The sequence below is a fragment of the Streptopelia decaocto genome (assembly GCF_964273445.1).
Source record: "Streptopelia decaocto genome assembly, chromosome: 17".
NCBI lineage: Eukaryota > Metazoa > Chordata > Aves > Columbiformes > Columbidae > Streptopelia > Streptopelia decaocto.
The window spans coordinates 7,303,510-7,320,850 of record NC_138672.1 but is presented as its reverse complement, the minus strand read 5'-3'; the positions used below and the strand labels follow the sequence as shown (position 1 = coordinate 7,320,850).

General features: G+C 42.7%; 1 protein-coding gene across 18 annotated transcripts in view; it reads left to right on the top strand.

Moving 5' to 3' along the window:
* The window catches only part of FNBP1 (formin binding protein 1), an 82,389-nt gene that overhangs the window by 14,131 nt on the left and 50,917 nt on the right, over positions 1-17,341 (top strand). For all 18 annotated transcript variants that reach the window (XM_082067742.1, XM_082067738.1, XM_082067736.1 and 15 more), the window contains exon 2: positions 14,202-14,317. In XM_082067742.1, coding sequence (XP_081923868.1) covers positions 14,202-14,317 — 116 coding nt within the window. The remainder of the gene's footprint in view (positions 1-14,201; positions 14,318-17,341) is intronic.

The following is a 17,341-nucleotide window of genomic DNA, read 5'->3' as shown; positions in this document are numbered from 1 at the left end:
GGTTTGCTTTTGCTGTGATAGCAAAACACAAGTAGCACATGATAATGTAAATGTTCCCTCTGTTTATTTTTGTTGTTGTTGTGGTAGCTTTATACTTGATCTTCCAGAATGTGGGAAGAGTGGAAATAGGGATCACGTATCTGTAGTTTAATCCAGAAAATTTTACCACATGCACTCTGCACAGCACACTTTGCTATTATATAGTCTTAGTAAAGCAATTCATTAAGAAATACCAACTCAACTGAACCAGCAGCTTTCCATTACTCCTACCACGATGATTTTAATAACATTGAACTGTAGTTTGTGTTAGTCCTTTGGCTAATAATGTCACAATTTACGTGGTGTGGCGGGCTTGTTTTTGCCTGTATTTGAGACAGAATGCTTTTTATTGCTGTCCTGGTAATCAGGCCAAAGTACAGCAAGCGGTTTATGCTTGAAAAACTGTAGCACCCTTTCAGAAAATGTCTTCGGTGCCTCAGATTTTTTCAGCCTGCTAACACATTCAGAACACAGGACAAGCAGCTTAAGATCTGAATGAGATTGTTCACCAAATGAGTTGGTGCAGCATATTAATTTGCTAGCACTTCTAAATGCCTTCAGTGTTCCAAGAGCCCGCAATGTCACTAAAATACCAGGAGCTTTGTTGGTTCTAAACTCCTTAAAAGAGAGTTTTAAATTCTTGTCTGCTTGCTGTAGCCTTACCAGCTTTATAAAGAATTTCGAGATCTGCATTCAGAAAATGTTGTGCGTCCTGGGCTTAGCAAAGTTAGCAAGAATCCTTTCCCAGTAGTATTAATTGTCTTGGAGTTTCACTGTGCTTTGGGTTTTACTGTATAGCTCATAAATTATACGAGGCTCCTGTTTGTGCTTTTATTTAGCGAACAATGGATATTGCATGTTTTGATATGCTCTTAACCTCAATGGACAATCTAGGATTTATATTGAAAAAACAGTTGTCTTTACAGTTAGGTAAACTAACATACTGTGGTTTTAATGAGACTGGATGGAGTCAACCTGATTTTTTTTCATGTGTCCTTTCTATTCCATCTTAAGTTGATTAGTTGGTATTTAAATGCCAGAGTAGAACTGATATGACATTAAACCATGTTTGCTTTTTCCTCTTTGTGTAGTAAACCAAATCCCCCTCCCCCAAAATAACATTCTGTCTGGCATTTCTTGGAGAAGAGGGTTATGAATGGATTTTTTTAAACTACAAGAAGTTTCAACTTTTAGGAGACAGCAGAACTTCCATCTGAGGTTTATGAACTGGTACCAATTCACTGTTCAGAACGGGGAATTGAATATAAAGCTATCACAGCTACGTGTTTAGAAACGGAACTTAAAACCAACCCAAACATTTAGTGCTGTCCCTTATTTCACTGATGCTGGATTTAGGCAAATATGTAGTACTGGAAGATGGGATGGGCGAGAGTGGTCAGACTGGTGTGACAGACGTGTGACTTTTAATTGCAGCTCCAGCAAGTGCTGGTTAAAATTGGGTAGTGTTTTTTTCCATTGCTATGTCTAAAAGCTAGATTAATAGAAGGCGACTGTTTACTGATGTAATTCCCACTAGGGTTGTAAAGATGGATGCTTATTCAAGCGTTGCGAAGGCTTGAAAGCTGTATCATGGTACCATCATAATTGTTATAGCATGTCTTGTAAAATGCTCACGAGGTTGGGGTTTTTTGGACCCGAGGACATGAGATTGTTGTAGCAAGCAAACTGAATTACCCCTTTTGCTCAGCTAGACTTGCCGATCCAGCTTAGGAGCAGAATATCCTTGCTGAGGAAAGCAATCCTTACTTAAAGGATCAAAGGGTGTTGTTTTTCTTGCTCAGGATGGTGAAATATTATTTATTCCTGATGCTTAGGTTTCCAAGTCACATTGGTCAAAAGAGAGTAATTGATATATTTCCATAAAATGATCTGACTGTTTAACTTTGAGAGGCCAGAGGCTTTGTCGGGAGCCAGGCTGGAAGGTTTGCACAGTCGGTAGATGCCCTACTTTCCAGAAGCTGTAATTTTAGGTCGCCTTGGTTAGCACAGTGTGGTTAGCACGCTGAACTTGAGCTTTGTGTGCTGGGGCTCCCAGTGTGGCCTGAGTTGTGGGACAGTCACCAAACTGCTGCGGTTCCCCACGTGTCTCTGATTTCTCTGTGAAATGGTCCCCGTTGTGGATCTGTTGGGTGTACGGGCAGCACTTGGCACAACCAGGCTGCTCTTAGAGCTGCAGCATCTTTACTGCTGCTACAGCTTCAGATGGTCCCTGATCAGGTGGTTGGCACTTAAAATTTGTGGATGGTAGAAGTAATTGTGTCATAAAACTCTAGTTCTGTGTGTTTTGTGACTGTCACGTTTATAGGGTAGGAAACACTGATTTCTTCCCATTTTGCAAAGCTCGGTGATCTCTCTACTCTTGTCTGAATGTTTGTTTAGTGTGATAGAGTTAAATTTGCCTCTTTGGATACTTGTAGTTCTCATGTCCTGTGGAGAATCTCGAGTACCCCACAGGGAGCAGCTCGATGGCTCCACAGCAATCCGCAGAGCCTTGGCTGTGCGTGCTGCCCTATTGACGCTGCGAACCTGAAATGTGTGTGGGAGAACTTTCCCTTGTATTCCAGCATGTAATTTAACTGATGTTTGTTTGGTAATTTGCCTCAGATCAAATCAGTCGTTGTCACTACTGAACAAATGCTTTGTTTGCTTTTGGTGGCTCAGCATTTTGCACAATATTTCCCCTCCTTTATTCCACCTACTTTGATGCATTCATTTATTTTTTGCTGCAATCTTATTACTGGGAACTGAGGCCTCTTTTGGGAGGAGGGCAGAACCCAGTGGAGTTTCAGGGAGGCTTTATACAGTGGTCATTTCGTTGAGGGAAATGTGATTACTTTTCCTAAATTTTAAACTTGGATTTGACACGAGTTCACGCTCTAATTAATGGGAGATGTCACCTGAGGATAAACTTGATAGAAATGAAATAGAACTGAGCCTGTGAGAATGAGTATGTGCTCTCTCCTTCCAAAGGAAAAATTTCAGTTATCAGAGAATCCTCATTTATTGGTTGCAATATATGCTTTGCACAGGTGGATGCTTCTGATCCCTCACAAGACGTGTCAGTGGTACAGGTGCCACATTAGTTTTGGCTTGACCATATTTCAGTTTGTTAATCTTAGATTAATTCTGTGGCCATACAGGTGATTGCTGCTTTTGCAGAGGAGAAGCATGGCAAGATTCGAATTTGAGTATTTAATGGGAGTGGGATCAGTCTGAAAAAACATGGCTGTAAAAATCCAGACAAATGGCCCGACTCTATGAAGTACTGTGGAGTGTGTGCAAATGCAGCAGGGGCTGGTCCCTTTTCTGAAGTGTTTATCAGCTGAAGAGCAGAGATGAGGAAGGTAGTGGAGATTAGATCAGAAGTTTTGCTGTTGAGAATACCAGGCATACCTGGTGAGGTCTTTACTTTTTAAAAATGTGGCCCATGTGGTGACATTTAGAGAGAGATCAAGGGCTATTTTGTAAACTTGAACAATGTCACTGATTTTTTTTTTTTTTTTTCCAGAGGTTATATACAAATAATCAAATTAAATCCCCCTAAAACCAAACAAAGCAAGCCCCTCACCCAAATATTACTCCTCCAAAGAATTCACAGAATCCCAGAATGTCAGGGGTTGGAAGGGACCTGGAAAGCTCATCCAGTGCAATCCCCCCATGGAGCAGGAACACCCAGATGAGGTTACACAGGAAGGTGTCCAGGCGGGTTGGAATGTCTGCACAGAAGGAGACTCCATAACCCCCCTGGGCAGCCTGGGCCAGGCTCTGCCACCCTCACCGGGAAGAAGTTTCTTCTCATATTTAAGTGGAACCTCTTGTGTTCCAGTTTGAACCCATTACCCCTTGTCCTATCACTGGTTGTCACCGAGAAGAGCCTGGCTCCGTCCTCCTGACACTCGCCCTTTAGATATCTGTAAACATGAATGAGGTCACCCCTCAGTCTCCTCTTGTCCAGCTCCAGAGCCCCAGCTCCCTCAGCCTTTCCTCACACGGGAGATGCTCCACTCCCTTCAGCATCTTTGTTGCCCTGCGCTGGACTCTCTCCAGCAGTTCCCTGTCCTTCTGGAAATGAGGGGCCCAGAACTGGACACGAGTAGAGTGACATTTGCTTTCCTCCAGTCCTCAGGCACCTCTCCTGTTTCCCAAGACTTGGCAAAGATGATAGAGAGCGGTCCAGCGATGACCTCAGCCAGCTCCCTCAGCACCCACGGGTGCATCCCATCCAGACCCATGGAATTATGGATGTCTGGATGTCCAGATTGCCTAACTGCTCATCAACCAAGGCGATCTCCTCCATTGTCCTGCAACAGAACGGACTTGAAATTCAGGAGTTCCTAAACTCCAGCTGTGTAGTTGGAGCAGCACTGTATTTGAAAAGGTTTAATAATCACGACAAAATCATGCCCTTTGAGGATGCCCTGAACAGCTTGGATATTCTGCATGATGAATCCAGTATGCCATTGGTTTATGACGAAGTTGAGCAAAAAGCTAGTTCCCAAAAAGTGCATTCCCCCAGACTGCTGCAGTTTGAAGGCGTCTTCTTGTGGATAGGATTCTACTATTGTAATTAGTATGGTTTAGGGTAAGAGGACAGAATTGTGTCTTCTTTTAAATGGATCATCGGGCTTGTTTGTTTTTCTGTTGTAGTTATCCATGCAATAAGCAGGAACACTGTATGGTTCATTTTTAATAATTAGTACACAGCTGCCCAAAGGGGAAACTGTGTGGGCAAGAGAGCTTGTTGATCTCTGTTTTAACAGCTGGGAGAGCTTTGCAGAAAGGAAAAAAAAAAAAAGCTGAAAATCAGTCAACAGTTAATCCAAAGATGTAGCCAGGCACCCAAAGATTTACTGGGAATTAGTTCTAAAATTGTACTTGTACAAATTATTTCAAAATAAAAGAATGGGTGTGTATTAAATCAGGGAAGTGGGATGGTGCTGGGGAACAGTGAAAAGTTGCAACATTGTCAACTGAAAAAAATTTTACTGGAACAACAACAACAATATATATTTAGCATTGTTACCATGCGGCAGCTCCTGAGGGAGGCGGCTCGGGTCTGGGGCTCTGTGATTTATCCCGTCCCAGCAGCAGAGCAGGACACACCAGAATCTGCTCATTTTCAAAGCTCTTGTTTATAATGCACGGAACAGAACAGTGAATCCCTGCGGGTCGTTGCAGCTTTCAGTCTGCAGCTCTGGATGCTGTCAGCAAAAACCAAATCCTTGTCCCATTCCCCCAGGATGAGCAGAAGGAAGAGGTTAGCGTTGCTTTGTTTGCTTGCTTTGTTTTGTTTTAAATGAGTTTTGTGGGTATCATTAATGCTAATGGTAGAGATGCGTCAACTCTCTGGGCCCCAGTGGATTTTAATAGTTATGAACCTTTGCTTAGCTTTTGCTTAGCTAATGAGTTGGGATTTTAAGGTCTAGATTCTGCTGGTCATCCCCATACTTAATAGGAATATGTTCACTTACATTTGTTGAACTGCACTAGTGTCACCTAAAGGAGAAGCAGCACTTGCATGTTTGTCTTCAGTTTAAATAACTGAACATGCACATAAAAAGGCTGTAATGCACTCAGTCCTTCCATAAAAATAGTTGGTGTTTCTGACCTTACATCTGGCATTAGTTGAGGTTTCTCTCTTATTATCTTGCTCTTTAAGAGCTTTAATATATCCTGAGTTGTAATTTGCACATTATAATGTATTTTGAAACAAAACTTGGTCCCATTCTGGGGTTTCTTGCGTGTATTTTATAAGCAGAATTGTATGCTTGAAAAAGAAGTGTTCCTTTCTGGATGGTCTGCTTAAGACAGATGGTTCTCATTGTGGCAAAGCCATGCAGTGCCTCAAACCTCAAAATGTATAAACTTATTTGAAGGAAATGAATTGCTGCTGCAGCATGGCCATCTATGAAAAGTATCCTTGGACACTGCAAACAAGGGATTTTGAGTCTTACAGTTTTCTTACTTGAATAAAACTATAACGTTCATTTTCAAGAACATGGAATTTTGACACTCCTAAAATGCACGTTTCTTCTTTCAAGAGATGTGACACGACTTTCTTAGGGGCATCTCCCGCTGGTAACAGCAGATGACTGTGTGAAGTCTTCTGATGCCTCTGCGTGGCCTTCTCAGGTAATGGTTTGAATAAAAATGAAACAGCACCTGTATAATACAGTGTGCTAGGTGGAGTAATGTTCTTCCACATGTGCCATCCATGGCATCTGACTTCCATAATTTCACATCAAAATCTCACCTGCTCCAAGACAGACAGGCTTCCTGTTGGCCTTTGCCCACAGAAGGACCATCATAGTGTCCCTATCTCTCCAGTACCCTTGGATTCAGTTGCTGTTTCTTTTACTCACCTATTGCTCATTAGCTGTCCTGCTCCAGCTGAGCTGTTCACATTCTCCTGCCTTCCCGCTGCCCAGGATTAATCCTTGCTCTCTTGTCTTACCTCTCACAGCATTTTAAAGCTGCTGCAGCACCAGCAACCACATCCTCTCTCACCTTCCTTCCTGGCTGCTGTGTTAGCAGTTACTTGCCCTGTTGCTATAGAGGGGACCACAAGTTCTGCTTTACCACATCCTTTGGAGGATACAACAGGCTGAGGGGGAGGAGGAGGAGGCCTGGGTTGGCACCAGGATGGCAAAGGGTTTGGGGTCCAATAGGTTTGGGCTTTGGTGAGGAAGGCTGTTTGCTGCAGTGGTAAGAGCGGCTCCTGGAGCCAAGACCAGGCGGTTTGTGGGAGCACCTGCTCCTCCTGGAGCTCCACGGCTCTGCAGTGTGGCCGGGCGGCAGCCGTGACTCAGCCTGCTGCAGGAAGGAGCAGTTTCAGTTCACAGTTGAAGCTGTCAGCAGAGAGAACCAGACTCTGAGCGTGTATGTGTGTACGTCTTGGCTCTTGATGACACTGGTTGTGCTCACACAGGGGAGTGTCCTCTCGTGAACCTGGTGTCAGGTTTTGCAAGGCTTCTATCATGGGTGTGAAGGTGGGTGAGCAAGGCGAGCGCTTGGGCTGTGCTCCGGTGACCAGCCCTGTTGGGGGGGTCCCATCATTGGGGTCCTGTTAGGGTTGTCCTGTCTGTGACCTGCTGCTCCTGAGCAATTTGCTGGCTCCTTTCGCTCTTGCAAAGCTCACTGGCTTTGCACTGCGGTTCCTCGTCGTGCTCTGTAACCTGCTGCTGTGCTTCAGAGCCTGGTGTTGTGCATTGCCTTCTCTACAGCCAGATCATAAGCTACACTTGTATGAAGACAAGCTCAGCGTTTTAGTTAGTGGGGGATACACCTATGGAGCATTACTAGAGGTGATTTTTTTGGTCAGATGTTGCAATTGAATTAGTTCCCTGTCAAGCCTGATGATCTGGTTGTACTCCCAGAACTGGCCTTGCCTCAGTGTGGCTGTAAATTCATTTTGTTCCCCAGGTGCTGGGCTCTGCATTCAGTGCTCATGTGGCTTTTTTCAGAAGCACTCGTTGTTTGACTTGAGTCGAGTTTCCATCAAGGCAGGGTCAGGGTATGGCTGGAACCCGCCTGGGAGGTGGCACTTCTGCTTCATTAGCAGGAGGGGTCACCCTTGAGTTTGGGGAAGGTGGTTTTCTGGGTGGGGTGAGTGTGGTTGGTCTCAGGAGCAATTAAGGGAGTTACTCCCTGTTGCCACCCTTTGCTGTGCAAAGGGCCTTGCTATTATACCAGAGCAACATTATTTTAAATCCAAATTAAAATGGGCATAAATGTTAGAACTTATTTTGCTTTACAGCTTCAGCAAAATGCTGGAGAGTAAACATTCCAAGGCTGAAATATAGCCCAGTAACTGCTTAGTTCAGAATGTTTAGTGGAACAATGAGGACAACTAGAGGTGAGTTTATCTAGCAACGTAAAAGATATTTCAACATAACGATAGTCTGTTTCCACTCTTGACTTTCCTCCCACCCAAGTTTGAAATGCATGTAACTGCCTAATGATGCGGCAAAGAAACTTGGTTTTTGTTTGTTTTTTCCTAACTAAATCAAGTTCTGAGGTGAATCAGAGAGATAAAAGAATAGTTAAGCCTTTTGCGCTTTATGGAAAAAAAGAGATGAAGATGAAGTACAAGTGGAGGTGGAGGAAGTAAGGTGGATTTTTGTGGGGTATTTATTATTCAGCTCGAGCAGCAATACACCCGTTTAAGGTGAAAGGTCGGGAATAATTTATTTAATACTTAAGAGCATAAAATGAAATGAAACACCTGGATGAATAGGAGATCGGCATGAAAAAGGCACGTGGCCATAAATAGTTTTGTGAACAAGAACTGGATATACAGGGATAATGGAAGAATAGATTCATAAAACAACCAGTAAAGCCACAGCATCCTTTGGGTATAAAGCAAGAGCGATGATCTCCCTGTCCCTGCGATGGCTCCGTGGGGCTGCGAGTCCTCTTGCCTGTGCTGCGGGAAGCAGAAGGTCGGTGTCCTGTATCCATTCGGTACTTGACATACTTCACATCCATAAACACGGCTGTTTGTTTAGTTGTTGTTAGCGGAGGGTTTCGCTGACCACAGCTGACAAGTCTTGTGTGGGAAGTTGTCTCTCAGCAGGAGTGGCTGAGTCGACAGATGCTGAAGTGCTTTTGGATTTTCTGCTCATCTCTGTTTTCTGGAAGGCTCTTGCAGTGGTAGCCTGTACTTTATATGCATTTTCTTTCATTATTAATTTGCCTGAAGACTGTTAACATTTGCATATAGCTTTATTGTAGGCCTCGGAGGACCTGCGATCTCAATTCTCTTGTATTCTGCTAGCGCTATAGTGCCGTATGGGGCTTAACCAAGCCTATGAAGGTCTCATAATCTTGTTAATTATTTTTATAATTGGAAGTTGTTAAATTATGCAATCTAAAAAATAACTTAGAATTTGAACACTATAGTATATTCTTGATCTTCACTTTTAATTCCTTTTTGCGTATGGAAATGGCTGAAAGTATTTGAAAAAAGAGGGATGTGGGAGGAGAAGGTATGAACCAGAGGTGGAAATTAGCCTTTAATTTCCTTATTCCTACTTAGGTTTTTAGGGGAATGGATAAAAAGTCATTTTTGGAGGAAATGGAATTGAACTCCCTGGACAATGAGGCAGTAGAAAGTCTTCGAATATTTTTAATGTTTAAGAAAAATGGGTCTTTTATTTTTTGGCCAGGTTGGAAATATAGAAGGAATATGCTATTTGTTTTTCTGTTACTAGCATCTGAATTTTCAGCATATTCTTTCTCCACTACTTGTCTCTGAGGGTCATGGGTCTCCCTCATGGGAAGAGTGGGGACGCTCCTTTATTGCAGTGGACACTAGTGCTGAAGCCTCTTGGCACCAAATTAAGGTCCCATCCATCATTGGATCTGATCGAGCTTTGGGTTGAACTATTTCACAATAGATGGAAACACTCCTGAAAGAGGAAGGAGTATCTTACTGAGCTGATCTCCAGAGACCACATGAATAACACTTTCTTTATTGCTCAATAATTGGTTGTACTCCGTCTTATGTGGCTTAGAAATGGGAAGAACTTTTATGGCTAACTTTCTTCTTCCCAAAATACTTCGCATAACTCGGGAATGTGACTTCAGGAGAACGGTTGAGGAGTGAGGGGATCTGACAGCTTAAAGTAGCCGTTAAAATGAGGAAAAGCAACCAGGCAGCACTATTTCCATTTTAAGCATTGTCAGTATAACAAGCACGCAGCTGAATTTCAGAAAGAACGCATGAATGTGGAGTTATTTGGGCAGCGGTAAAAATACCGGGAGAGAATTAATGGAAACAGAAATGAAGCTAGAAACACGCTTTGCCTTAGGGATAAAGTTTTCAAAGCATTCTGGGTACTTGAATGTCCAGTTCCCATTCAAGTTAATGACTAAAGCTCCTTCCTTTTTTTGAGCTTTAATTTTTGTGTGCATGCCCAAGAATGCATTAAGCTCTAAACAATGGGAAGATGCTGCTTGTTTGGAGTATCTTGCAGCAGAGGCTCCACTTTCCCACCCGTGTGAAGTCGGATGGGTCGACTCGCGTGTTCAGACGCCCCTTTGTCGTTGGGGGAGGCGCGAGGTGTTTGTACTGGCACACGTCACTGCCGGGGGACGCTGGTGCAACCTGACCAAGAGGAATAAGCTACAGCTGTATGAGTAGTTTAATTATGTGCATATCTAGATTGTCAATCAAAAGGGTTTTTTTAAGTAAGCTGTCGATATCACAGGTTGGACGGCCAGAGGACACAGATAATAATGTGCAGGCTGGGAGATTGCTGAGACACACAACTCGCTGTCAGCACAGCATCTTGCTTGAGTGTTCTTATATCTAAACCAGGCTCTGAGTCAGAGGGAAGTAGTGAATGCTTCTAGAAAATGATTTGGCGTTTGTTTTTCAGGGAAAACAGGTGTAAAGTGACCTTTAGTTTCCCCCTTTGCTGTGGTCTGGTGGGAGCATTCTCACTGAACACTGTGTCCTGCTCCTTGTCTTGTTTTCCTGCTTTTCTTGGAGAAAGCTAAAGCCTTGTGGAATTAATTGTTTCCTAACGTTATCCCTATCTGGAAGGGTGAGGAGGCTGCAAAAATGAACAGTGTGTGTTTGTGCATTGAAATTGAACAGCAGCTCATGGAGGTACCTGAGCCAACCTCCAGGTGCCAGCCGGACCTGCTGGGGGAACGCTTCACCTGCTGGATGTGCACCCAGCCCTGGCTTTGTGCTGAAACGGCGTCCTGCTCCGAGCCAGGTTCCTTCAGAACAAGGCTGGTAAACCCTCACGGGGTTTAGGACTCCAAAACTAGACCAAATTTGCTACAGAATAGTTGAGTGAGTTTGTTTTAATTTTCAGATTCCAAGTGGCAATGCGTTTTTGTAATGAACTTTGGAAATATTAAGTAAATTTAAAAGTATATTTTAAATGTTGATTATTTGAAGGGATGATGCTGTTGGTAACTACTCCTCAAACATCTCCTTTTTAGAAGTTCTGGTTTTGCAGATCCATGAAACGAGGAGGGCTTGCTGTGTTGGGTGTCTCTGCCTTTCCGTTGGAATCTCATGCTCAACAAGTGATGGTGTTGCCAATTTTACTGACTCTTTTCATCCTTAGGGAACACAGAAAAGAGAACTGGTAATGGAATACGTGACCCCAGAGCAACACACTGTTGCGAGGCGTTAGCTGCTTAGTGAAGTGGCGCTTAGGCCAAAACTGTTCAATGCCCAGAAAAAGAGAGAAACTCTTACCTTAAGATCTACAGAAAGCAGCTAAATTTCACCTTACCTTTTGATAGCAGAGGTTAGTGCTTGTAGTTTGTGGTTGAGGTTCTTCTGGTTACAGCTTGGCCCAGGCCAAGTGTCTCTGCTTGCTGTATAAATAGAAAGTTCACATCTTCATCTGTCTGACAGCTGCACCGCCGTGTGTTTGCCTTTGTGCCGCACATCATGGAGTTTTCTTTCGCCAGACGTGACATAGTGAGGCGGCTGAAACAGCCCAGCAGATCCATCTGTGGGATAACAGACCAAACTGAGGTAGTGACCTGGGGCTGTTTTCAGGGGATTTTTCATACTCTGGTCTACCTGGTGCTCTGAGAATGGAGTCAGGGTGGTGGTGATGGCGATGGAAGAGGTTTGGACAAGCTACCACTACAATTGCCTTTCCAAGGTGAATCTGCTCTTTCTGTGCAGTCACCAGTCTGATTGATCTCAAAGGGCAGGGTTTCCTTGGAGAGCATTATTTCCTATGGGAAACCAAGAGTTTTCCTCTTTGGATGGGGTTACGGGAGGATGCAAAATTAGTTTCTTGCTATTAGTACAGTCTGTCTGATGAGGGTGGTTTAATTTGCTTACAGGGATTAGGGAGTGGATTTCCCTTCTCAAAGTTGGGAATGTGTGTGAACTTGTGAGTAATGCACTGCCTGGTGGGGTGTTTATATTACGTGCAAGTGTTCATGTTAAACAGTGTGAGTTGTGATGAGCAGGGTGCGGGATAGCTGTAAGACCTCTTGATCAGAAGCCTTCACAAGGTCGTGTTTGTGCTGCCGCCTTGATGCCGGCGTAACCTGGGAGATAGAGAGGTTGTGGATTTGAAGCAGAGCAGAAGGTGCTGGATTTGCTGGCACGATGCTCCAGTCAGCACGGTGTCCCCTCCTGATCCGGGCCCTCTGCGAGGAGCAGAGCCCCGTGATGTTACCCATTCATCCTCGTGTTCTCCCCAGCTCTGAAACCACCCAAAATATGGATCTGTCTATAGGCAAACATGCACTGCCTTAGTACACATCTTCCCTTTCTGCACAATACATACATTCTCTTTTTGAGTGAATGGTGTTACATTGGTTTATGCGTGATTTATATGTTGGAAGTCAGGCTTTTATTCTGTGAGGTTTGAATATTATTTTTCTTTCTTTTAGTTGCCTTTAACCACTTTTTCTTAGTTCCTGGAGCACAAGGCTTAAAAGTTCTTTGCTATTTTTGTAACTTTATATTGTTGCCCTTTTGCTCTTCTCCCTCCAGTGCCTCTTTAATTGACTAATAATGACATAATATAAACTGAGGCCTAGTCTGGTTTGGCTGAACTGGTTTAAAATAGTGCCTTATGCTAAACCAGAGCAAATGCACAGATACACAAACCCCATGTGTCCTGTTCCATGCACGTTACCTGCTGGTTTCACTTGCTTCTTGTGGAGGTTTTGCACATTTCTTCCTCTAACGTGGGTTTCTTTTCCTCCCCTTCAAAATACAGTTTAAACAGTTTTGTTAGCAAGCAGCAGCTTCTGTGTGCGTGACGGTTCCGTTCAATGCTGGAGGGGTCTCTCCTGATACTGATCTCGCTGTCAGGGCCACAAATGCTACAAAGCAGAAAGCAGTTAATTTGCTTAAAAGCAACATATTAATAAGCCAGGCTTTGGAGTAGTTTTGTGTTATTTTTTCCTGCTCTGTGCATCTACGGAAGTGGCTTGGATTGCTTTGATAACAGCCGATGATAACTCTACAAACCGAAAGTCACAAGGCTGAATGTTTGGCAGATGGAAAGAAGCGTCACTTTGGTCAGAAGCTTTAATTGTGGCAGCTAAAAATCTGACCCAAATCTATTGCTGAGTACAGTTTTTGAAAACATTGTAAACCTAACCTTGGTAGTACAGATGTGCAAACCTATGCTCTATTTTCCATGTAAACCATAATGGAACCTGATGCCAAATAAATCAGGCTGATATTAAAGACCTTGTTTACACTGGGTTTCTGTCAGGATAAGTATTTAGTGTATCACAGTTTAACCAATATTTTTCAAGTATTGTAGAAACATTAACTTCTGAAATACTGTGTGGAATAGATGATTAGGGAATTTGAGTGTTGTTGAAGTAACCAAATTATTTTTAAAAATAAGGTAATTTTAGGTTAAATCTGCAGATAGTAATAAGCTGGCTTGGATAATTAATTTGGATTTAGAGTTGCTTAATTTCTATTGGCATTTGTAAATCCCAAATGACTTGTGGAATGTTCTTGATTGAAAAAGGTTTTATTGAAAACATGTGTGACTGGTTTGGAGGGGCAACAGTATCTCAAGGACAAAGTACTGTCTGTATATAAATGGAGGGGGACAAGAAAACTTGTGTAAGCGTAGGTATTGTCCATTTTTGTGGCATCACATGTTAACGTGTCTTTTGGTTTAGAACAAAATGGGCTATAGGGGAAGTAAATTCTGTAAAAAAAATTGTTAGCTGTTCCAAATGATATTTTAAATTCATAGCAGTGCCAGAGTTTGACTATAAATCCATTTTTCAGATTACAATCAGAATTATTAATTAGGGGTAGACCTCAGATTTATGGAGCTTTTTTAACTCTTCAGAGAAAAATAAAATACTGGCAAGAGTATCCATTTCTTATCCCTTGTCAAAGTCTGTCCTTATATTAGAAAATTGTATTCAGTAGAGTTGCCAGGACTTCTGAAATGAAACTGATTCAGAAAGGAAGAATGAAGAATGGTACTGAATCTGTCTCATGTTAAAAGGCAGATTTCCATTGATTTAAAAAACTGTGTCGCTACAAAACTGTCTGACTGTGGCAATGGAAAATATTAATAACTCTTTATGATTATATGTTCTTTGGAAATTATTTTTAGTTATCTCTACGTTCAAGAAGACTAAACTGTTATTTTGATTCATTGCAGGACCAGTTTGACAACTTAGAAAAACACACGCAATGGGGCATTGATGTTCTGGAAAAATATATCAAGTTTGTAAAAGAAAGAACAGAGATTGAACTCAGCTATGCAAAGCAGCTTAGGTAAGTTGATACGTAAAGTTCTGAGCCTGTAATCGTTTAAGTTTACTATTTCAGTGGTGGTGATTTTGTTTATAATAACGGCTTTTAGAGAATAGCTCTAATTTAGAGAATGGAAAGCTGAAGTTAATTTAATATACTGGTTTATTATCTCTGCTAAAAACCATATGCTTTGCGAAAAGGAAGGTTATTTAGGTGACTGAGTAGCATACTGGGGCTTACTCATGATTAATGGCTTGGGCTTTGAGGACAGCATTGTAATGTTTTCCATGAAACGAGGGCTGCTGCGTGAAAATGCTGAAGGGTTTAAGAACTCGGCAGAATAATGATCGTTTGTAAGGCAAAGTTTTGGGCTTCTTTTCATAAAACAGGCTCTTTTTGAACACGTGTTGGAGAAACTGCAGGTCAGAAAGTCAGTCTCAGCCCTTGGAAATTTTATCTATGTAGTTAACCAGGTTGCAGCCCGAGATTTGAATTTTGATGGTTTTATAATCTTGTCACTGTTGTTGTGATGTGTCTCTGGAACAGAGCAGAGATCCTGTGAGTTTATCTCAAGCAGCTAAATTACTGCAAATTCCTGCTAGGTACTTTCTACACGTCTGGTTCCACCATCAGGTTGTGGGTGAAGAGACAAGTGTACATGAACCAGAACAACAAAAAACCCCATATTTCTTGAGGTCAGATCCAGTGTAAAGGGGGAAGGAAAGGGCTGCCAGGAACCCTCCCACCATGAGTAGCTCTTACCCTGCTTTTCCCAGAGGACAGAAAGCATGAGAGGTGAACAGGGGTTGGGAGGGAGTAGAACACAGGCAGTCCTGTTGCTGCGGGGAGCGGCCGTGGTGCAATATTGTCGGCAGCCAGTGGTGTCTGGGGCGATAAACTGGAGGAGGTGGAGCTGACTGGGGAGGGCAGTGCAGGACTGATCCTTCCCAACACCTCCGGTAAATCCCTTTCGGTATTTGCATGACTATAATACATGTCAGAACTCTTTCCATCTTCTCTGAGGTTCTAGTTGGTCTGTATAGATCAAAAGCACAAAAAGTCACACAGAATTTTTGGCGCTTGTGTGGGAATGGATTTGAGATACACAATGGCCTCTTATTCATGAGGAGCTGGTAGGTGATAAACCCCTGTTTGTATGGTTGTGTGCTCTCTCAGGGGAATGCCACGAGGATTCCCCGGGGTTTCTGCCACAGACAAGCAGGAAATAGAAAATGACTCGGGCAGGAACAAATTGCTCACATCCTATAGAGATGAGAAGAGATTGAATTACAGAGGCAAAATGAGCTGGAAGGAAGAAAGTATGACTGGACTGGGAAACCCCAGCAGAGTATCTGTGTGTGCAGGCCTGTCTCATGGGGAGTCACACACCAGACTCACTGAATGTCTTCGGATGACAAATTTCAAGTTTAAAGAGCATAATTATGAAAATAAACACACAAACAAAATGTTTGGGAAAAGTGGGAAATAGTTCTACCTGTGACTATCTAGAAACTCTGACCTCCTGAACTTTATTTCTTATTTTGACCTGGTCTTTTAAAACAAACTTGGTCAATTCGTGTCTTCTCTGTGTATTTTAATTCCCCATGCAGAGCCACATTTGTGCCCCCATGGGTGTGATTTGAGGACGAATACATTAATCTCTGAGAAGCTCTTAGATGACGCCACATGGCATTGTGTTTAAGTTAGAAGTATAAAAGAAAGAAACCAGTCTTGTCAAATGTTGAGATAAAACAGTGCTGAATGCCAAAATAAAAAAATAAATCATGCATCTGCTTTTAATAAATGTCCTTAAGGCCGGTGCAAACCTTCCTCGTATCACATCCAGTTGGTGTAAAAGGGCTGCAGCCCTTTTGGGACACTGCGTGTCCAAACATGCAGACATGCTATTAAAAAGGGACAAGTTAACACAAGGTACTCTAGTGGATATAACTCCAAAAGTTTTATTTATAAAATAAGTAAAGCTGCTGAACTCTATTTTCTTCTGTGAAACCTGTGTTTTGTGCTTGGTCCCTGACTCCCTAGCTCGCTGTTCTTCCTGTCCATTATCTACATCTCAGCCTGGTCATCTGTTGAAATTTGACTGGCTTCTATTGAAACATGTTTCTTTCCTTCCTCTTTATGGTTCTGCACCTATATATGTGATATTTTGTTTGAAAAGCGTTAAGTTAGATCTCCATACTTGCGGGATGCATCGAGTTCATCTGGTTATGTCAGCAGAGGAAACTGCGCAGTGTCACACACCTGACACTGCGCCTGCACTGCTCGAGTCCTGCGCGTCCTTAAACAAGCGTGGGAAGGAAGGGATGAAGAAACTATGGAAGAGTTTTCCCTTGTTCCTGTGTTGTGTTTCGAACTTCCTTTGGATGTGACACACTGCTGAAGGGGTGTTGTGTTGTCATTGTTCCCTGGTCACTGCTGACCTTATACACACACTCTGAGGATCAAAAGTGTGTCAAAAGCCTTGCCTGATGGGACAATGGACAGAGAGCCTTGAGGAAGATGTATTGGGGGAAAAAAAGCACCACCATACACGCTTAAGTTATCAGGATAATCTGAGAATCAGAAACATCTCTGATGGATGATAAGTGTGAGAGAAAGAGAGAAAAGGTGTCAGAGAAGTAGAAATGAGAGAGCAGAGATACAAGCCGGAAAGGCAGAAAAAATGATGCAGAGTGAAAGGCAAGTGAACACATGAATCACAGACAGGTGCACGGAATCCTTCCAGAATTGCTGTTTTACTGCTGATCGTTGTTCTTATCTGTTAGTTCCCTCTTTAATCACTGTTACCTAAAAAGTGTCATTGCTTCACAAGCTTGAAGCTGGGAATTGCCAGGGTCCTGCTCATGGCACTGCTGGATTGCATCCTGATATGAGAGAGTCGTATTGACTCTTAATTGGCTTCAGTATCACATCTGGGGGTTTTTTGTATATATCATGGTTAAACACCTACATATGTTTTTGACTAAAAGAAGGGAAAAAAATTGAAGAGCTCAAATATATAGAATCTGTATTTTGTGATTTATA